Below are 22,587 nucleotides of genomic sequence, written 5' to 3' on the forward strand. Positions count from 1 at the left end.
TGGATGGGCAAGGTCCGAAACCAGGTCGAAGTTTAAAGAACCAAGAGGTATGGTATTTCTTGGTGATCAACTCGTGGTATGTGACCCAGATAACAATATTGTACAGATACTGAATGAAGATTACAGCTGCGACAAAGTCTTGGGAAGCTTTGATGGTCAGTTTGCACAGCCATTTAAGCCATGGGATGTAGCTATCTCCAATGAAAGTCACTTCTATATCAATGACCGAGGAAATATTCAAATTGTTGTTTGTAACCTCATCAACCAAATTCTGAGAATAATTGCTCTCACTGGGGATATATGCCCCTATGGCATTGCTGTAATGGTTGGGTTTGTTTTTGTCACTGATGTAAGACATCATTATCTACGTAAGTACACTGAAGATGGCCAGTTCATTGCACAGGTCAATGGTGAAGGAAATGGAACAATACCATTTAATTTGCCTTTCTTCGTTGCTGTAAACAGCAAAAATGTGATAATGGTGTCTGACAGTCAAAACCACTGCATCAAGTGTTTTGATAGTAAATTGAATTACTTGTATCAGTTTGGTAGATATGGTGTACATGATGGTGAGATAGCCATACCAACTAGAATTGCTGTTGATGAAGATGATAATGTTTACGTTTGTGATAGTGCCAATAATAGAATTGTCAAATGGAGATCTGACAGGAAGTGGGTCTGCAATTTATTTAGACAAGATGTTAGCAGCCCCTGGCAGGTTGCTGCTCATGGTGACAGAATTGCTGTCACAGAGTCTGGAGCAGGCCATATCAAAATGTTCTCTGAATAAACAACTTTGTGTAAACTTAATTTTAACATTAAAAACATGTAAAGTTCAGAGACTACATATGGCTCCTGTGAATTGTTGCATGAACTGCAGACAAAACAGATCTGCATGTCCATCCTAACAGCAACATGCTAGTTATATTCCATAAACAAATGACATATACACCTTCCAAGGCATTGACAATGCCAGAGTATGGTCATAGCTTACCACTAGGCTGCTTTTCCAAAGAATACCCATTTTTCCTTGATCTCTGTTGCAAGTGTTCTAATAACATACTCAAATTCAGTTTGTCAGTTCATTTGCATGCTTTCTCATTACATATCATGACTTTTGTTCAACTTCTTATAATGCAATTTTCATGAGACCAGCTGATTGGTAACCTGTTAATGCCATATTTAGAGCAGGGTGTGCTCACTACTTTCAAAACACAAGACATCACTTCTTGGTTTTATGACCAATGGTCAAAATGTATACATACTACTTCGTGGTTTTCAGTATGTTGTATTTTGTGTTGTACTTTTTCTATCAAAATATCTCACATAAATGTTTGTACAGGTTTGAATACAATAATTCTATTTTTTGTAAATTTTGGATCAGTATTTCAGTTGATGTTATGATATTTATTTGTTTGAAATTTTGCCACAGCTATTTAACATCCTGATGTGACACTTGAAAATTTTGGCATATACCGGTAGTGTTATTGTGTACTGTATGTTTTTCCTGATTAGCTAATTATGGATATATATTTATCATTTGATTATTACAGATACCCTCTGTAATTATATGATTGCATACACATTTGTGTTTATACCGGTACCTAGTTACGTGTTGTACAATGCAAATGAAGCCCAGGGTATGACAGAAAGACAATGAACATAACATTTATGCCTTGCAATTTGCCTTTGTCAACGGTGATGAAACACTGTAATTTTAAAATCCTCAGAAATGCCATGAATTCCTTAGAAATGTAATGGAATCCTGTAGAACATTGATTCACACTTTATGCAATGTAGTATTGAATGCTTGTTCTGTTCAGGATGATTTCCAACCTGATGTGCATGCTCTGTATAATTAAAACTGCAAATAAAATAATAAATTGACTGAAGAAATTTGTATGTCATGATATTTGAATGTGCTGTGGTTGTTCTAAACTGTAAGTATATATACACAATGGAAAAAATAAGATTCATACCTTTGTTGAAAGATACATGCACCGGTGTTGACATCATATTTGTAAGTACACGCCACTATATAGGATGTGGAGCCAAGAGAATGTTTAACATGAAACAAAATGAGTAATAAAACAAATGAACAATTTACAAGGAATTAAACTGGCAATGATGAGATAATAAAAGCATATAAATAGTCAACATGTTAATGGACTGGACCTTGACTACCAATGAGCACTTTGTCCAAAAATCTAGGTAAGACTAAAAACTTTAAGTACCGGTACTAAATCAATAAACTTGGTAGACAAAATAACTCAAAGCAAGGAGTCTCCGCCAGTCTGCTTCCGGGGCAAAGGTTTAGGTTGCAAACTTGGGTTTGTAGACCTTTAGAGAGCCGAAGGTGAAAGTGGTTCTGTCAGGCCTTTGGTGACCACCTTCTTGAATGGGGGTACATGTCATGACCGGCCCAGGAAGGGAAAGTAGGCTGATGAAGCTAAGGAGGAGATGGAGTTGGTGGAGGGATAGTGAAACAAAGGGTCCAAGAGTATGGCCTATAATGAATGAACCTGGACAAGAAGCCTGAAACAAAGGCTTGGTGACGTCAAGGGTTGTGTGCAATAGAATGAAGATTAAATAGATAACGCATACCAAGATGTCTATGTCAGCATTGTGTAAGTGGCTTGAGGACAGCTGCATCCTGCAAGGGGGAGAGGGAGAGGGAGGTTAGCTCTGTGGACTTACAAACTAGATTTGATATCACACAAGTCTTTATTCATGAGCTATTGTTGTACCAATGTCTGTCTGTCAGTGTGATATCTAAGAACACGCATTGGACTTTAACAAAATCCTGGCATGGCTTGCATAATTTCGTTCTTATTTTGATAATTATTTCAGAAAACTAGGTATATTTCTGGAACAGTTTCTGATGACACTCATTGCAAATGTTGATTACACAATAATATGCTAACAGTGAAAAATATTAAGAGCTGATGTGAAATTTCATTGCTTATTTGCATGTTAGGTTAACATTTTTGATGGAAGGATTCAATCAACAATAGGGAAAATGATTGAAACAAAATCAAGCACATAGATTCTGTTTGGTACTGGTAACTACTTATAAGTTTTGTACGGCTATGGTTTGTACAATTCAATTTTCAGAATTAATTGTCCTGATGTCTTATATTTTCAGAATGAATGCATCAAATCAGATGCATCTTGTCACAGATATTGATCATACAAACATAAGAAAGTTTGGTGTCAATCTCAAAGTGCTAATTTGCAAACCTAGCAAGCTTTCACAAAATAGACATATCTCTTGAATTGAGGATAAAGTCAATGAAACTTGCCATATTTGTAGATTATTCATAAACTGTATTTGCATTGAAAGAAAGACAGCAGTTCCATATCAGTAATTTGCATATTTGATGATATTTTTGATCAAAACAATATTGATCAACACTCAGCCCATTACATTCGGTGAAACTTGGTACTGATATTGCCACAACATATTGGTGAACTTGCACTTTTCCATACATTTAATATTTAATACAGATTCTACACAAATCAGTTACACACACTCTTATAAGTTCAGACAGTTTTGTCATCTGGAGGTTGTAAACTCAATGAATTTTTAAATTTGAGATTCAATAAAAGTTGTAAAACTTGAAGGACAAAGTCAAAGGTGATTTCATCAAATTTGACAAAGCTGTACAGGTACAGTTATTAACAACAATATAGGATAAGGTGAACTAAAGGACACTACAGATTCATGTCAAATAAATGAAAATTTGCATTAATAATGAACATTAATAAATTAACTATCTGTGCTTTTATCTTAAAAATAGCTGCACAAAATTTGATAAAGTTTGCATGTGGAAAGAAATTTAGCAGCTTCATGTTAAGTCAATAAGTGAAAGTTGAAAACCAGTGAAAGTGTCAATCTAAGTTGCAGTAACAATGGAACTTTAATACCGGTACGGTATGGTGAAATGATTTGTAGTTCAATCATTCATCTGGGCTTTTCCTTCTCTCTGTTTGTACCACTTTCTTTCCTCGCGCAATTCTAGAGTCAGTTTTCCCTTCCTCATAAATAAAGCTGCCGACAGATCCAGTCCCCCAATGAAGGAGTGGTTCACCAATACGTATAATTATTTGTTTGTAAAATGATGAAATTCATGGTAACACTTGTCAATCTTACTGAAATCTCCAAACTTATCTGATATGCAAGCATGTAGTTCCGAGGCTATGCGTATTTTACTTTATATAAAAAAAATGAAAACAGCGCATGCTATACCGGTAGCCCTGCGTACCGTGCTCGAGTTCCCGGGGCACGGTTAGCCCTGCGTACCGTGCTGAGTGTTCCTGGCGTTATACGGCCTCCCCACCACCGTACGGTATAACGCCGGGAACACACAACACGGTACGTAGGACTGTGTGGTGGGAGGCCTGTACACACAGCCCCTGTCACAGAAAGTTAGGGTGCAAGGATACGAAAACGATCCCTCTGCTTTAAATCTATGAAAGTGCAAATTGCGGCCATAGGTCTCACCTTCCAGCTCTACCTCAAAGTTTCCACGAGCAAGGTCAATAGGGGTCAATAGTCTCAGGCATTCGACTCAATGCAGGCAAACCGTCACCGCAATCTCTCTATGCCGTCACAGATGCAACCGGTATCAGTGGCGGTTTTCTTGCATTGGGTCGAATGTCTGTGTCAAAAGCTACGCAAATTTTGCATGTCTTCGGATCAAGAAGGCAATCAAGAAGCGACTGTCTTCTGACATTGTTTCCATGATTTCGAGGATCAGCTCAAGAGGGCGGGCACGCGTCAAAGGGTCAAAGTTCAAGAAGGTCGAAAAGGGTCACTAGGTACGTCATTTTTCAGAAAACTGGTTCATGTGCACAGCTCTGTGCAGTTGTTTTGGTCAAGCTTCCCAGTTGTCGTCCAGATCACAGGCGTATTGGGTCTGCACGTCTTTGTGTGTATACATTTTCAATAAGGCCCGTCCTTCCCACCCTAAAGACTGAACGGACACTCCGAGGGCCCAGCGCCTGTTGGCAAACAAGGGCAGCCTCTATCACGGAAATGTTAAAATCTCAGTGAAATGGCCGAACAAACTGTATTGTTAGTAATGCAGTGTCTGCTGTTGATTATGACTGACACGGGCTGGATTGACCATGCTACCAGAACCCATAGCAACAGTTGCATATTCAGTAGCCAAGTGCACAAGTAACTCGATCGGGGGTAAGTGTGATAATAATAATAATAATAATAATTAATATAAGTATTATATAGAAATAATAACGCGAATAATAATAGGTTCAATTTCCGTGAAAATTTCACCATAAGGGTATTTTTGGTCGAAAAGACCAAATATGATATCTATTTCACTGCCCCATGTTTCCATGGTAACCATTTTAGGGGTTGAAAATTTCAATTTTTCTAATATCCCATGAAAAGTTACTTTGATTGATATGAAAATTATCTAGTGGGGGTGTTCGGGTCAGAGAACACAAAAACCAGACTTATTTTTAAATGTTTCAAGTTGCCATGGTAACTATTTTGTCAAAGAAATAGAATTTTTCCATAATTCCTACTAATTCCTATTAAAAATATACTTGGACATAAATCCCGGTATTTTGGGAATAACCTCATTATTATACACTTTTTAAATCCAATTTTACCTCGAAAAAATCAAAATTAAAGCTTTTTTGGGATGCCCGTCCCGCACTGCACTGAGCGATCGTGAGCAAACTGAGAATGCGTTAAGAGCGTCCGCTAAGCGCACAGAACGAAATTTCAAACCCGAGAAATTTGTAGGTCGGCAGCATAATTTCACCCGAATTCACAGGCTTTTGATTCACCACTACCAACGTTGTGAAGTACCGCACCGAATGTTTAGAAGTATTTCCCCGCATTAACGTAATGGTGTTTTGAGGTCAAAGGTCAAATAGCGTCCAATAACACCAAAAAGTTGCTGTACTCCGTGTCAAAGTTATTGGACTCTGCGTCCTCTGATACCGAAATTTACTGTACGAAGAAAACGCCATAGATTGCAGGCGCAGGTGAATAATAATAAAGATAATGTATATTGGGGCCATTCTGGTCAAAATTATGTTTTCCGTTAATTTTAGTGTGTTAGAATTAATTTTATATAGACCAGAAATAATTTTTCAAGCAGTTTTAATTTTGTTTCATGCAGTCATCTCAAATAAGTGTTATATAGTATATTACTAACTTATTATGTATTCACTGAATTAAGTTTATGCCTTCAAATTAATTTTATGTGATAAAATTAATTCTACTAGTATCTCAAATTAATTTTATGAACCCTATTCCCCTTAACACCCCGTGTACCATTATTTATCACAAGCAGTAACAGTAGCGCACAGTTTTTTTTATTTAACACATGATTCACTGGTACTTATTTATTTTATGGATTTACAATTAATGATTTTTTTCCCTCATTCCAGGAAGAATAATGAAGACAAATTATTTCTGATTGTTTAACTATAGTAAAATTATGACCATGTAGTGGTGCATTATTTTAGTGTGACCTGGCGTGACCCCTAAACTCTATGATTAGCTAGATCCCTTTCCATGGTAGCAACAGCTAAATTTGACCATGGTGCCTGTATACCTTTAAACACTTTATTAAATCCAGCAGGCCAAGACAAGGGGGAAATATTAAAAGATAAATGTTTCACGTTTAATACTGCCCTACTTGTATAGGGCTCTCACTTGTGCGAACGTCATAGGAAACACTTATTGCAACAATTTACCCTAAATATAAAAAAAATCGGCTGTCAATTAAACTGCGGTTGCTAACCAACAGGAGGTAAACAGTGAGACCAAACGTGCCCAGAAATACGAACGCAATAGACTAATCGTTTTGGCGTGTGCCAACTCACAATTATAGAAAACCGCAAAGACTAGTCGTTTTGGCATGTGCCGGCTAATCGGCTAACAAAAAACAGGAAACCGCAAAACCGCAAAAAGTGATAAAGAAATGTAAATAGCTATGGAATAGTTTCTATAAAAATCTCTACACATGTATATCAACCTTGGGAATAAGATTTTGACCTGTAGCACAATATGCTCAATGGAATAGCCAGTATTATTGTAAAAGGCGATAGTCATATCAAACTATTGACATGCGACAAAAATAATTAATCTTTCCACCTTTCAGCTTGGTGAAAAACGCATTTATTGATTCGCCAAAGGCCTGTGGATTCGCTTATTTTTGCACAAGTGCTGTGTACATGGACATAGGAAAAAGTTCGACTCACCCTCTGGATTGTTGAGAATATAACTGACTGTTTCAGTGAATCCGCCATGATGAGAGTTCGCGAATCCAAAACTGTAGCCGTGCTCGAATACAAATGTCTTCTCATTAAATTACATTATTGTATACAAGAGTTAGCATTCCAAAGTCTGTCACCCTGTTTTTTAGCTACTATAGACTATAGTCTATAGAAGCTATTGGGATGGGTATCCGTCCGTCGTCAGTCTGTATGTATGTATGTATGTATGTATGTATGTCCGTTTGTGAGGCGTCCGTCCACTCAAATATCTTGAGAACCGCAGTACTTACTGATTTGATATTTGTTGTGTAGATGAAAAATATGATTTTGAGAAACCATTTTTTTTTAATTTTTGATATTGTTGAAAATAGGCAAATTAATGCCAAAAAAGGTGTTTTTGGTAAAAAATCTTCTTCTTCATAACCGCTGGTCAGACAGCTTTGTTATTTGGTATACAGGTCCCTAGGGATAACCCAACTTAGATTTGTTCAAATTGTGATGAAATATGCAAATGTGTATTTTTAAGGAATTTTTTTGTCATTTTTGGTCAATGTTTGACTTACATTGTATGTAATTCTTGTACTGTAAAAACCCTATCAATTCACCCAGAAAAAAATAATTAATATGTTTTTAAATAATTGAATTAATTAGGAAATCATCAAAGCCAAAATAATTTTAGTGTGGAATTATCAGAAAGTTAAACTTTTTTTGACAGTTCATGGTGAATTGAGGATTAAAACATGTAAAGGCAACTTTCCTGAATCCCAACTTTGATATATTCTGAACCACCATCTAAAAGAAATTGCTCATAATAGTTTTGTCATGATAGGGTGGTTAAACAAATAGAGAAAGTTCTAATTTCCATACATGGTTGACTTGGTAAGGATAAAATAAGATTACTTTTGGAGCAAAAAAATAGAGTGGTCAATTAAAAGAGTGGTCAAAGTGATAGGGTTTTTATGGTAAAGCTTGGCTGTAAGATTCCTCATGTGCTATTTATAGCAATTATGCAATCTGTGTAAACAGTGCAATGAAAGTGTAACATGATTCCTTATAATGCTTTTGACGGCCTTGAACTTCTTAAGTTTCAAACATTTGTCTCTTTAGTGTGCTTTCTCTGAGTACGTACAGTCTCAACTTATTCAACAGAACTTACTTACAATGTTAATTTGAAAGTTAAAATGTGCTTGGTTAATAGGATGAAACTACTGATATTAAAAGATAACCAGCTCAAGATTCTTTATAACCTGACAGATATGCTGTTTTTTATGATGTAAATCTTGATTTACAGCAAGTCTTGTTTACTTTAATTAGAATGTAATTAACTCTCGTTTATTTGCTATTGTAGACTAATATAGTCTGATGAAATATGCAAATCTGTATTTTTACGGAATTTTTTTCCATTTTTGGTCAGGCCATCCTGAAATGAGCTTTCAAAGATATCCACCTTCATCAATGCATGTGTCACAAAAGGTTATTCTCTACATAACACAGCAGAGCTCTGTCAACTGTTGAGTCGCTTGTTTTTTCAAAACCGCTGGTCAGACAGCTTTAATATTTGGTTTACATGTCCCTAGGATGACCTAAGTGAGATAATTTCATACAGTCAGGAAATACTTAGTTTTGTATCCATGTCTATAGTAGCTTCAGGGACTTTGGCCCTATGTTTTCAAAGTTTGGAGAAGGGTGGCATTTCCATCTGAATGATTGAACGATGTGAAACACAAAATTCCATCGCATATGTTCCGGCAATATGTACAGTAGAAATACGCTGCAGTTACGTAAGCTTATAAGCTTTATACTCCACAAAATGGCCACAGGCGGCGTGAACTTTCTGAAAGGATTTCCTAAACGTCCTACTTGGTACCTTAGACACTCACATGTGATATCCTGAAAAGTGTTCTCTGCAGTAATTCCAGTTTCTGTCAACATTCAACTGTTCAACGACACGATAGCACGAGCATAACTGACACGCGCACATAGACTCAATTGCGCATGCTCTCTGAAGGGCGTGCGCGTGAATTGCGCGTGTTCCAACAGTGAAGAACGCAAATCGCAGGTCTCTGCCAGACTACCGTCACTGGCAGGGCGAAACATGCGAGATGTAAAAAAAATGTTTATTCTTCAATGCCAATATGACGCTTACGAGGTTCGGTGGTCGCAGAAAAGAAATTTCAGAGAGAGAGAGAGAGAGAGAGAGAGAGAGAGAGAGAGAGATTGTTAATTTATGTTGGAAATCTTTTTCATAGTCGTGAGTTTTGATGGAAGAAAACTAAAAACAAAATTAAATTGAACTGATTGAACGTGTATCCATAAAGTTCGCACAAAAGTAAAAAGTCTAGGCCTGCTGGTATCGCTTAAACTGCTTAATGTCACTTTTCCGACAAGCATTACCTCTTGGGTTAATGATATCCCCTCTCTCTGAACAGTATGATGCATAATTCTGCGCTGCACGTACAACAATTGGAAGTCACCCCATTGACAAAATTAAAATAAACAACACATCTTTTTCAGAATTCCAACACAGCTTCAATGAACTGTTATTAGATTTCTATATAACACTTATAGCCCCTAAACTTGTAATAATAATAATAATAATAATAATAATAATAATAACAATATTTTTATTGCTTGCTTGTAAATTAGGATTTACATCACATTTGTGGCAATAAAAGTGTGATACAAAAATAAGTTAAAATTTTCTTCAATAATCAGGACTCGAAAATTCTCGCCGCCCGACGCCCGTGACAAGTGAATTTTGAGTCCGGGCAAGTGAAAACAACATTCTCCCAGCCCGACGGACAAGTGAATTTCAATGAGGCCACTGTACGTACGCGCTGCCACTCTCCAGTTCTTTGAGTGTGTACCGCTTTCGATATGGCCGGCCGATAAAATAGCTCTGTTCTGCTTGGTTACAAATGGCAAATTATTGACGTCTTTGCACGATCTTATGTTTTTTTCTTCTCATGAAATCATGTCACGATGCCTCCTCAACAGAAATCTACAGCTTACAATAAAATGTTGTAAGGTGTTGAAACAATTTACCCTCCTTCCTACAAAGTTACAATGTATTGAAACACTTTACTCTCCTTTCTACAAAGTTACCAATTCCCTGGTACGTGAAGCAAACATTGTTGCTGTTCGATACTGCAATCACGGTCCCTCTCAGTCCCTCATGGACGGACCGTGCTACAATACATGCATCATGGACGACCATGAAATTGGGGCCGACTCGCAGCGATTTCGAAGCTGTTATCCAATTGGGTGGCTGAATCTTACCAATATAATGAAAACAATACAAATAGACTCCCTAAGTGGCTGTGAATAGTGACAATCGACCAATCAGATATAACCTTGCAAACACGCTGCGAGTCAGCCGTGAAATTGATGAATACACTGAGGCCTGGCTTTGCCTCTGTGAGTCCCGCGTACCGGTCATCCTTTTTAGTCCAAGTTTTACCTACTTTGCTTGAATCAAAATTTGGCCTGCAATTACTCAGTTTGATAGTAAAAACCATTATTTCAAAGGAAACTTTCACAAACAGAGTCAGAATACAAGGGAAAAGGAGAAAAACTTGAGGTTTTCTGAAAGGTCAAATTTGGGTCATCTTATGTGATGTCATGAATGAAGACCCTTTAAGTACACAATTATGGTTCAAAAGAAACCACCTAGGGAGGTCTAATAGGTACAATCTTATGATAAAAGGTAATTTCTTGGTGCTTTCCAATTTAATGGCATTTAGCTTGACTGTCAGTTTTAAATTAAATTTTATCAACAGTTATGGCAAAGGGAAATTGTCAACAGTAGTTGCAGTAAGCATATCCATTTCAAATCATCACATTAATATTTCTGCAGATTCCTCCAGTTTAATGATGTAATAGTGAACATCACCAGACATTTATAAATGATATCAAAATATCAAATGAAAATGTTCCTAGGCTACAATGTTATCATTATCATTAAAACTATTATTACTCTTTGAAACATTGGGAAATGAATTGAACAATATCATTGTGTCTTGTTTTAAAGGATTTTGACCTGACCCTTTTTGTCTCAAGAAAAATACTTATGCTGAAGATGCTATTGAGCCTGCTTGATCACAACTATGACACAACACCACAATACTTGTATCTACACTGTCACTATGCTACCGAATGCTTTCTTCTGCATGGAAAATTTGTATGTGTGTGGCTAACAAAACCACATAAGGAGCTTGTAGTGTATATGTATGATAAGTTGTCATACTGTGAACACTGACTCAATGCTGCAGAAGTATTCTGTATCTGTGGTAATATACACTTCACATCGCTACCTGATTTTTAGAATTGCCACCTTATTATTTCTTGTCGCAAAAGTTTACCACTAGAAATGAAAAAGTATTTCAATCCCTTCAATGTCATAAAAAACACAGATAATTAATGTAATAAAAACTAAACAAATATTTCTTTAATGTTAAAACTATCATGAACAACATACAAAACATCTTGATTTGTAAAATTAGGAACTCCTCAATGCCAAAGCTGTGGCTACACTTGAGATCATAAACTGTTTAAAAGTTGCTCAAAATGAGTTGGCTAATTATTTTGGTGACTTTAATAGGGGAACCTTGCAGTTTATGCATATACCATGTGGTAACAGTAAAGTAAATGATACTGAAAGTTTCACATGGGCACAATTTGACACAACACCGGTGGCCTATTATATACTTACCCTTAGTGCACCTACCTGACTTGCCTATTTAACACAAGGTACCAGGTCATGATGACACACAATGACAATGTACCGGTGTTGTTTTATTGAAATACACTACATGTCCCCCCAAAATTTAATTTGTCCCCATTAAGACCTACTATGGGTCACTGTGTCCCCATGCTAGCAAAAGCTGGCTGAAACATGTGCATGTATACATTACATAAGATATTATTTTGATACACAGAATAAGGACACAAATTTATCAGTAAGTTACAGCTACGTTTCTTTACTATGACATGAATAAAACCATACACATTTTACTCCTTAAATCGTCTGAAATTCAGGGCAAGTGAATTTTTCTTCTGGACAAGTGAAATTGAAAATTCACTTGCCCTATGGCAAGTGAATTTTTTAAAAAATTTTCGAGCCCTGCAATAAGGATAAAGTATTACAGTATAGTAATAGTAGCTAATAATAAATATAACTAGGTATTTCTTTGTTTATATAAAGTAAAAATAATCTGCAAGTTGTTCATAAAATATAACTCTTGTTTTGTTAGTAGAGAAATAAGCTGATTTTCAGTATCGTCGTTTGGGAAATTGATTTTACTGAAAAAGTTCTTTCTTTGGACTTTGTATTTCTGACAGACTAATAAAAAGTGTGTTTCATCTTCAATACTGTGGTGTTTACACTGATTGCAGTATCTTTCAGTTATATATAATTGGGGTTTTTGGAACAGTGTGTCTCCCTTTTTCAATTGCTAGATCATGATATTGTCTTTTGGATAGCCTGTCATCACGTCAATGTCATCAGACATCCATGATCAGCACATAGTGCATTGCGAGTCAACCAGCAATACACTAATCTAGCTTTTTAACAGAAAATATCAAAATTAAGCAATTTTTATGGTTTAAATGTGGCTACTCCAGAGTAACCGTGGATTACACAGTAAATTGTAAATTTATGCTTTAGTCGTCTACTTTATAAGCTTTAAATTGGCTATTTTTCAATAAGGATTCTTTGGTTTTCATGCAAAAAGTGAGAAATCTATGAACACTGCTTTGAGGCTGACTTTTCACACAGCTTAGCCCTACACATTTTGTAGCCTGCAATAAACACAGGGGCACAAGGTATTATCAGTCATAGCAAGAATAAAAAAAAATAATAAATTTATGATTATGAAAACATGATGAAAATTGAATATTTCTGTCATCATTGTATACTAAAAAAGTATCCTAGTGCATTTGAATCCTGAATGATAATCCATATTCATGCCAAATTCGCGCAGTTGTCATAGAGACCCTGTTATTAATAAATTTATGATTATGAATATTCTTGATAAAAATAATATTTCTGTCATTATTGTATACTTATAAAAGTACCCTAAAGCACTTGAATCCTAATTTTCCCAAATTCAAACAGTTGTAGCACAGACTCAAAGAAACAGTTACAGCAGCAACAACATTGCACAGTAACTTGATGCGTGGTCACAGTACTGCCTTGGCATTACTGTTTAGAGGGTCTGCCAAGGCAGTACTACAGCGCATGAAGATAATGCGCACTGTTTTTGCTGCTGTAACTGTTCCTCTGAGTCTGTGCTACAGCTGTGTGACTTTGGCAAAAATGCTGATCATCATATAAAATTTGAGTGTTGTAGAGTACATTTGTAAGTATACAATAATGACAGAAATATTAATCTTTTATCAAGAATATTCACAATCATAAATTTATTAATAACAGGGTCTGTACTACAACTGCGCAAATTTAGCATGAAAATGGATTATCATTCGGGATTCGAGTGCAGTTGGGAAATTTTACAATAATGACAGAAATATTTAATTTTTATCAAGTTTTTTATAATCATAAATTTATTATTTTTTTATGATAATACCTTGTGCCCCTGTGCTTATTGCAGGCTACATAGACTGATAATGCTCTGTGCCCTGAGGAAGAAAATCATTGAGAAATTACCTGTAAAATCTTGAAGATTGGAACATTTTCACTTGTCCATAGTACTCAGCTAACGCACATTCCCTGCACCCTCTGGGTGGAGGGACTGTGGCTAAGTAAGTTACATAGTGCTTGAAGAGAGTGAATACCGGGGCAAGTCAAGAAAAGGAAAAGAGGAAAGGAAAGGAAATGGTTGTGTTCTACAACATTCTATGGCACAAAATTTCTGCCCATGCTACTGACTGATGATCTTTTTAGGGAGTACCATTTGATTCCTCGGGGAGGGGCTGGAGGACTTTTGGGAAAAAATTATCAACAGATGAAGAAGAAGGGAAAAAAATGATCCACTAATGTCTAAATGTCCAGTAATGACAGAAAATAGCAAAAAAAATTGCTGTCACAGTGAAGGAGAAAAAATACCGTCAAGGACAGTGTGCTCACATTCGGTTTGAATTGGTCCATTCGAGAAATATTTAAACCAGGAAAAAACAAGAATGACAAAAGCAAATAAGGTCTCCAACTTAGGTACTGGAGGTCATCTTTAGGAACATGCATATCAACTTCTATAGCAATTGGAGAAGCAGATCCTAAATACATAAGCAAATGTCAACAGCAAAAAATAGATAGAGAAGGCTTGATGCAAAGAAAAAGGTGGGAATGGGTAAAAAAATGTACAAGGGATCTGGTAAAAAAGTAATGCTACCTCATCAATCTTCTAGACCCTACCCCCTCCTGAATATCAAATGTTCCACCCCTTGGTATTACATAAGACCAGATGACAGGAAATGTATTTACAACCTTGGGGATTTTTTAATTAATGCGATGAGTGTTATCATTCTAATGTAAACAGCACTTAAGTTAGTTACAGATAGTGAAATGCCTTCCACTGTGGGCGGTGATTACAACATCTGGAATTATCCTGGATCCAAATTTCTCATCAGTTCTTGTATGTCTTACATAGAAAAGTTGCAAAAATTGGTCCGCAATGAAAAAATTCACCTCAGCTTTGTTTTCTGGATCAAATTTTCCTACAAATTGATACCAAATATGACAAAATTATGTTCACAGCCTTTGAAACTGTCTCACAACATATCCTGGGTTGGTGTAGGTCATTTAAGGTCACAAACTGAGAAAATTACCTAAAATATAACAGTTTGGGGGTTTCCCAACACTTTGAGCAGAAAAGTTATCTAATAACATGTCTCAGGACTTTATACCAAATTACATAGCTATCAAACAAGTAATTTTGAGAACAAGTTTTCTTGACCAAAAATGACAAAATTGTCTTAAAAATACAAATTTGTATATTTCAGGACAATTTCCACATATCTAACTAATGTCATCTCTGTACGTCTGTGTACCAAATATAAAAGCTGTCTGTCCAGGGGCTTTAAAAAGAAAATATTTTTACGATTTTTTGACCAAAAATGACAAAAATTGCCCCAAAACTGTAATTTTTCAAATTTTGTTGTAATTTCAACAACTTAGAAGAGTAACACCCTTGCAAAGATCCAAAGCAAATTTGAGAGCGATTGGGCTGGTGGTTTCAGAGTAGAAGAATTTTAACTGAAAATGAGAAAAATCACCGAATAATTCAGCAAAAATACAAAATTAAGGATATCTTCACATATTCATAAACTGTACCGGGGTATAAGGTTTACCTAACGTACTTGCACACAATTTTCAAAGCAATCAAAACAGCGGTTCTCGAGTAATTAATTCTTGACCATTTTCACATTTTGTAAGCTCATTTGCATAATTTTGGCAATGCAGACTTCATTTGAAAAAATCCCATCTATAGCCAAGGATGCATCCACACACCAAATACCAAGCTGAAACGTGCAGTGGTTTGTGTGTGTTTTTGATGTTGGCGGACATACTGTACGTACGTACGTACATACTTACATACATACATACATACACACACACATACATACAGACGCCATCGACTTCAGCTTATACAATAAACCCACATTGGTATAACCAAGGTGAGCTAAGAATTGCTGCCCTAGCCATTTCCTCCCCCCCCCCCCCCCAAGAAATCAAATGGTTCTCCCATTATGTAGGCGTTTCTGTAAATATTTTCTAATCTTGCCATTCAAATAAAGCGTGGCATGGGATTTGTAAGTTTGGGTCTTTTTGTCACTATCACACACACTCACTTGTGTCTGAAATGTGGAAAATTTACCAAAAAACTTTTATGCATATCAGTAGACCATATACAGTAAACTGAAAATTTATTTCCTTGAAACACGTGTTTTAACATCTACAACATACAAAACCATCACCTATTGTGGCCATACATTTTCATACACTACACCTAAACTATGAAATGCACTACCTCTCAACATCAGAGAATCCCAAAACGTAGACTCAACTTTCAAAAAAACTGACAACGCACTTTTTCTCCAGAGCATACATTGTGGTTTAGCCATTAAGCTTCACAGAGCAAAATACTTTTTTTGATTTTAGCACTATATAAACTTTGCTGATAGATTGATTGATTGATTGATTGAACTTTCATTAACGAAACTTTCAACCATTCTCTCATCAAAACAAGAATAAAAATGAGTTGGGGGGAGGAGTTTACTGTGCAAATTTTGGTATGAGAAACAAATAACCTGACATTTACCAATATTTTAAAATCAAAATGGCTGCTATCTCTGAGTTTACTCGAGGGATAATAATAAAAACTAAGACTGAAATTGTTCTTACTTCAAGAACTTCAAAATAAACCCCACAAACAGTAGACCAGGGAGTAAGTTCTGTAAAAATTTTAGAAACGGAATGTTTGTCTCCAAGGTGCATCTAGTTTAATCTGAAATTTGAAGCAGTTTTTAGGCTGCTGTGATAGACGAAACATACTATGCCACATCTTCAGGCCCGTTCAAATTCCAAGACCAATTAAAAAGAAGAAAATTTGATTTGGTAAATTGATATTAAGGTAGAACGCACCTCGGGGACAGACATTCGGACTCTCAACTTTTACAATACTCTTCTGATATACCACATGTGGGGGTTCATTTTAAAGCTCTTGGTTAAAGAAAACTTTTCACCGGCAAATTTTTTCGAAATTCGAAAATTTTTATTTTTCTCCATAGAGTTAACACAGGGATATAGCGGCCATTTTGAATTTTCAATATCGGTAAATCTTGGATAATTTGTTTCTCTAGTACAAAAATTTGCACGGTGACCCCCTATTTTTATTCTTGATTTTGAAAGAGAATGATTGAAAGATTCCTTGAGGAAAGTTAGAGCAAAAGTTTAAGTCTTTCACTTTCGAGGTGCATCCTACCTTAAGTCAACAGCAGTGTTGCAGTTGCAGTTTGTTGGAGAGAAGATAAATGATACCATGACTAAAGACTCCTCATTTAAAATAGAAAGTCCCAAATTTTACCAGCTACCGGTAGATGAAACAACTTTTTACCTTTTAAATAGCCTGGATCACTTTGATTTTCTTTACTGAACATCCACTTTAGTTAATTTATTGAGAAGGTTTTAAGTGATTGTTTAGGGGACCCCCCCCCCCATTATTCATCATCACTACCTGTACATGTATCTAAAGTATTTTGTGTTAGAAAGTAGAAATTTGTGAATTTTCTCATTGCAAAGTTCATCATTCTGTTGTCTTCAGATTCATTTTAATCGACTATTCTTTTATCATGGTTTCCAGCAATGACAAAAGGCACAGCTTTGTAGGCTACTTAGGTCGCTTGTTTCTTACCACATTTTTCTTATCATCTCAAGGACCTTTATTTTGTCATCAATGTTCTGTCCTGGTTTAGGGGCCTTTAATTTTGTTTTCTGTATACAAGAGATACCTACTGGTTGTTAGCTCATATTTGGTATATATATACCGGTATATACCAAAGAGAGCTTACTGTATATGGTAGGTCGGTGGCGTCTATATATCTATCTGTATTGGGTATGTACGTGTGTATGTGTATGTGTATGTGTGTGTGTGTGTGTGTGTGTGTGTGTGTTCTTTATGATGACTTTAGTCATATTTTGGGGGGCAATTTTTCCCATTTTTGGTCGAAAATTCTTTTCTGAAAGTGCTCATCCCATAACTTACTGTTCTGATTGCTTTGAAACTTGGTATGCATGTACCTTGAGGCAACCTTAGTTGAGTGTCTTCAAATTGTGGTGAAATTTTTATATTTGTATTTTGGGGGCAATTTTCCCCATTTTTGGTCAAAAAATTATTCTCTTAAATTGCTCATCCGATTGCTTTGAAACTTGGTATGCATGTTCCCAGGGGTAAACCTAGTTAAGTATACTCATTCTGGCCTGCAACATCAAATCAAATGTGAGCCAAGTGTCATTGATGCTATGTTATTTAGTTATAGTGACTATTACAAATACAGGGGTGTTATAGCCCCTTTCTATAGACCCACGTACCAGTATCTTCACTTTCTACCAAGATATTTCAACTGTTGAATACATATTTTGATAAATATTTGAATTCAATATATTTAATGACTCCAGTGACCATACTTTATTACTATCACAGGTTTATAACATGACAGGTGACGGAGGACCTGGTGTTTTGATCATAAGTGATAGGTGGGGATCTCCATTCCAGGGTGGTATTCCGGCTGCCATTCGACTTCTTGCCCAACTTTTCCATTCAATAGGGTTATCTGTAAAGTGCACTGTTCTTAACATGACAGAAACTGAGGAAAGTGAAGCTAAAGATCTTAAAATAAAACCAATCTTCCCAAAGCCAAGGGGTTCACTGAAACACACTAAACCAAATAAGAATTGGTTACTCTCACACGAGTCATATTTTCGCAATTTGAAAGAACTCAGCAATATTGATCTGGTTATATGTTTTGCGTTAGCAACATCAGAAGCTGGTTTGGCAATAAGAGATGATATTTTCCCTTCTGCAAAATATTGTGTGACTAATCTTTGGCCTTCTGATGATGAATCACTCAGTCGTATTATTGGCTGTGATAAGCAGATGTTAGAGGATTTGATTGAAATGTTGGAAGAAGAACAACACAATTCATCCAGTGTAATTGTCTCAATAGATCATCAAACTTTCCAATATTATAACATCAGATTAGAAGCTCAAAATCACTTTCAAATTTTGCCAACACCTGATGAGAAAATGTTCACATTTAAACTCCCTAAACTCTTACCAGAGGGCAAGCAAGTTTATCAAATTGTGTCATGTCTTGAGGAACATGACGCAGATCTAATGACCAATCAAAAGCAATTAGCAGAAGCCATCAATATTGTTGCTGAAAACTTCCATTCAACTCAGAAAACTCCGCCCACTTGGGTACTGAATGGTGTCAGTGAGGCAATGGAAGATAAGGTGAAACAAATCCTGAAACCTCACACTCATCTGAAAATAATTCCATCTAACAAACAATCTTCAGCATTTCTGAAAAAGGTACTTCGTCTGTCACATCTTGTTCTTATCCCACCGAACTCTCCTGGAATGAATTCTCTTCATCTTCTTATATCTACCTTGGCTATCGGAATACCACTTTTAGTTTCTCTGTATTCCCCCTGTCATGATTTGATCAAGGAATACTTCCCAGAGTACGTGGATGACATGGTGGTTGATATGATGGATCCACAGCTTTTGGCAGAAAGGATCCAGGGTGTCATCTCAAATTATGAAGCTCTATCATAAAGGCAGCAGAAAGGAAGGAGAGGCTACAGAGTGTTGTGAGCAAATCCATCAATGAAATCAACAAAAGATTTACATCAAATTTCATAGCAGAGGAGTCTGCTCTACCACAGAAAGAGAGACATGATCATGGCCCACAAATTGGTGAGTTGGTGAGATGAAGATTACATCTTGTCCACAACAGCAGTAATTAGCGACAGAAAGGGGCATTCAAGATTATCTGATAATTCTGTGGTGTGATTATGCTCTTCCCCAATAATTTACCGTGGCAAAACCTGACATGACATGATAGATAGTGTCTTTCCTGAGCAATTTCAGTCACATTTATCCATGCTAACTTGTTGCCATAATCACAAATCCCAAAACACAATTAGGTGCGTGTACCGGGTATAGGAAACTACAGCTGTTTGATATTTAGAAAGATTTTTGTGGAAACAAAACTACATTTCTGATTTTGATATTTGTCTTATTGTTTACATCATGCAGTCAGAGGGAATCCACTTTGAATAATTCATAAAATGCATAATATAAATAAAATAAATATAAGAATAATCACACAATATTGTTTGTGTTTTTGATTTTCATCAGAAACACCTGTGGATGCTGGAAACCCATCACATGGTATGGAAGACTCTGGAAATGAAAATGATAGTCATCATCAGAATAATATGACGCCTGCAGGTACTACATGTGTAGATAGATCAAAGATATTGGAATCAATGTACCATTTCTATTGTCCCCTCATAGAATTACATTTATTTAACATGGGAAACCTGGAAAAATTTACTTGGGTTAACTGCCTGTAAAACAAACATTGCCTATATCTGCAATCTATAGAGTTTCATTGTAAAGTCTGTTTCAGTATCAGTGGACATGGATCCCAATAACTTTTGGTGTTGTGGGAAACCAGTTGACCTTTGACCTCACAATAGCGTTAAGGAGTTTTGTTTGGGAAGGCGGCGTTCACACCAAAACTAACGAATTACAATTCTTTTGCTTCTGTTGTTATGATCGCTGGTCCTTAAAACTGATGAATAGTCAGAACAGTAAAACCATTTTTCCTTCTCTTTTCCCTTAAATAGCAAGTGATCTGAATGACGTTATGTTGTCTGTCAATGTGATCTTACCATTAATCTAGCAATAGAAACCCTTTAGAAAATCTAAAATGGCTTAAAGTGCACAGATTGACTGCAGGACTCTTACGTTAGCTGTGGTTGCAGAAGGGGATGCGAACACTGACTATAAAATAGAAACACTGCAGGACTCTTACGTTAGCTGTGGTTGCAGAAGGGGATGCGAACACTGACTATAAAATAGAAACACCAAACTATGATCTTTAACTTGTAACATCACTGCAATCATACATTTGTTTGTAATTTGACATCTTTACTCAACAGGTCAAATCAAACTTCATGTCAACATCAGTGGTATTCCATTGAGTAAATGTTCCATGGCACAAGTTACACAGGCATACCGTCTTTTGCAAGAAGTGATTGAAGACACACCAAGACAGTTGGAGGCAATTCACCGTGACATCACTGTCGAAGGCACAAGCAGTGGTAGTGTTATCTATCATCTCAAGTGTAGAACACTGGATTCACTGAACTGCTTGTGGCATCAATACCAGACACTAAAACTAAAGAAAATGATCACATCAACCACCATCTCAGATAGAACACTGAAGAAGATTGGCGCCCTCTACTTGGATGTCAGGCCTTCAGTTGATGCTGAGGAATATGAAAAGTGCAAAGAAGTACTCACTCAGCTAGGTACATGCAATCAGTGTTTTGGCAAACTGTTGCCAGGGAAAGAACTAAATCAATAATAATTTTATATTCCCTGCAAAAACAAAAAACAAGCATGGATACATAACAATGTATAATAAACTTTACGACCACTTCCCATCTTTATGTACTTCTGATATACATTATTTATATCAATTTAGTGTGTGCTAGCTGTATTTCATACTTGATTATAATCAATCTATTACCTGGAATAGAGTCTTATCTTGGCTATTATGCAGCATCTCAGAAGTTTTTAGCTGAGCTGCTTCACAATGTCAGTCTGTATCCTTCATGTATTATGCAATAGAAGAAATCTAACAGGTAGATAATTTTCAAATATGCAAATAATACAAAATTCAAATATTAGCCACTTGGTCAAAGATGTTAAGCTTGAAACAAAATCATACGTAGAAAATCTTCATTCCACTCATAATCCTACAATATTTCATTTCACAGAGGAGCAATCCCAGTTGTTGCTACTTGAGGTTGACCCAGCAATGGAAATTAAGTCATCCACTGAGACTAGTGTACAGACAATGTTCAAAGCTGAGAAGTGTATCAGACTGAAAGGAAGGCAGTGTGATATGCTGCAAGTACTGACAACAAATACAGACACAGTTCAACATATCCTATCCTGTAGACAGGATGTCTTAGCACTACTGGGTGTTACAAGGTATCACTTGACTGATGCAGCAACTCAGGACATGGATACTCAAGGTAAATCACCTTTAAGTGTCGTGGATGTCAGAACGTTAATAAAATTTGTACTGATAATGATGCAGCAACTCAGGACATTGAAACCCAAGGTGGGTCACTTTGCAAATTACGAGTTTTTGAGTGAACATATTTGATCAAGAGCATTTGTTTATTTAGGAAGAACCATGCATCGACAGTGAAACAATACTTGTTTCAAACATATTTTCATAGACAGCACAGCATTGAGATGATATTGATGTAATAAGACAAAGTTATCTTTGATTCAAAACTACCGTACAATAAACTAACCCTACATTTTTACTGTATATTCTTCAAAGATTGACATCTGACAAGACAAGATAATCTAATTTTCTCCTTTTGTTGTAGAACTTGAGGATCAACTGCTCCACAAGGGGACGACTGTTTTGTCTATCGATGAAGAAGTTACTTTGCTTGGAAGGAGTTTACTTCCATTCCAATTCAGTGCCATTCAAGTTATACGCAGTATTGGGTTGAACATCTCCTGGCATTAGGGCAAACAGTGACACAGTCCAAGTTAC

General features: G+C 36.2%; 1 protein-coding gene and 1 long non-coding RNA gene across 3 annotated transcripts; one reads left to right on the top strand and one right to left on the bottom strand.

Annotated features, from left to right (window-relative positions):
• Window positions 1-1,949: 1,949 nt before the first annotated feature.
• LOC139141873 (uncharacterized) lies at window positions 1,950-4,883 on the bottom strand. Its single transcript, XR_011554265.1, has 3 exons — window positions 4,505-4,883; window positions 2,605-2,653; window positions 1,950-2,034 (listed from the first exon to the last, which is right to left on the bottom strand). It is a non-coding gene; the product is annotated as an uncharacterized lncRNA (long non-coding RNA).
• LOC139141864 (uncharacterized) lies at window positions 4,793-22,560 on the top strand. 2 transcript variants are annotated; one of them, XM_070711620.1, is made up of 6 exons: window positions 4,804-5,197; window positions 18,414-19,691; window positions 20,136-20,228; window positions 20,945-21,316; window positions 21,788-22,048; window positions 22,415-22,560. In XM_070711620.1, exons 3-6 carry the CDS (start codon window positions 20,171-20,173, stop codon window positions 22,558-22,560), a joined length of 837 nt encoding a protein of 278 aa, XP_070567721.1. In that variant the 5' UTR covers window positions 4,804-5,197; window positions 18,414-19,691; window positions 20,136-20,170. The 2 variants fall into 2 exon arrangements, with proteins under 2 accessions (XP_070567711.1, XP_070567721.1); XM_070711610.1 differs by lacking the exons at window positions 20,136-20,228; window positions 20,945-21,316; window positions 21,788-22,048; window positions 22,415-22,560 and having other exon boundaries at window positions 4,793-5,197; window positions 18,414-19,686.
• The last annotated feature ends 27 nt before the right edge of the window (window positions 22,561-22,587 follow it).

This window comes from Ptychodera flava, chromosome 1 (assembly GCF_041260155.1).
Source record: "Ptychodera flava strain L36383 chromosome 1, AS_Pfla_20210202, whole genome shotgun sequence".
Lineage (NCBI taxonomy): Eukaryota > Metazoa > Hemichordata > Enteropneusta > Ptychoderidae > Ptychodera > Ptychodera flava.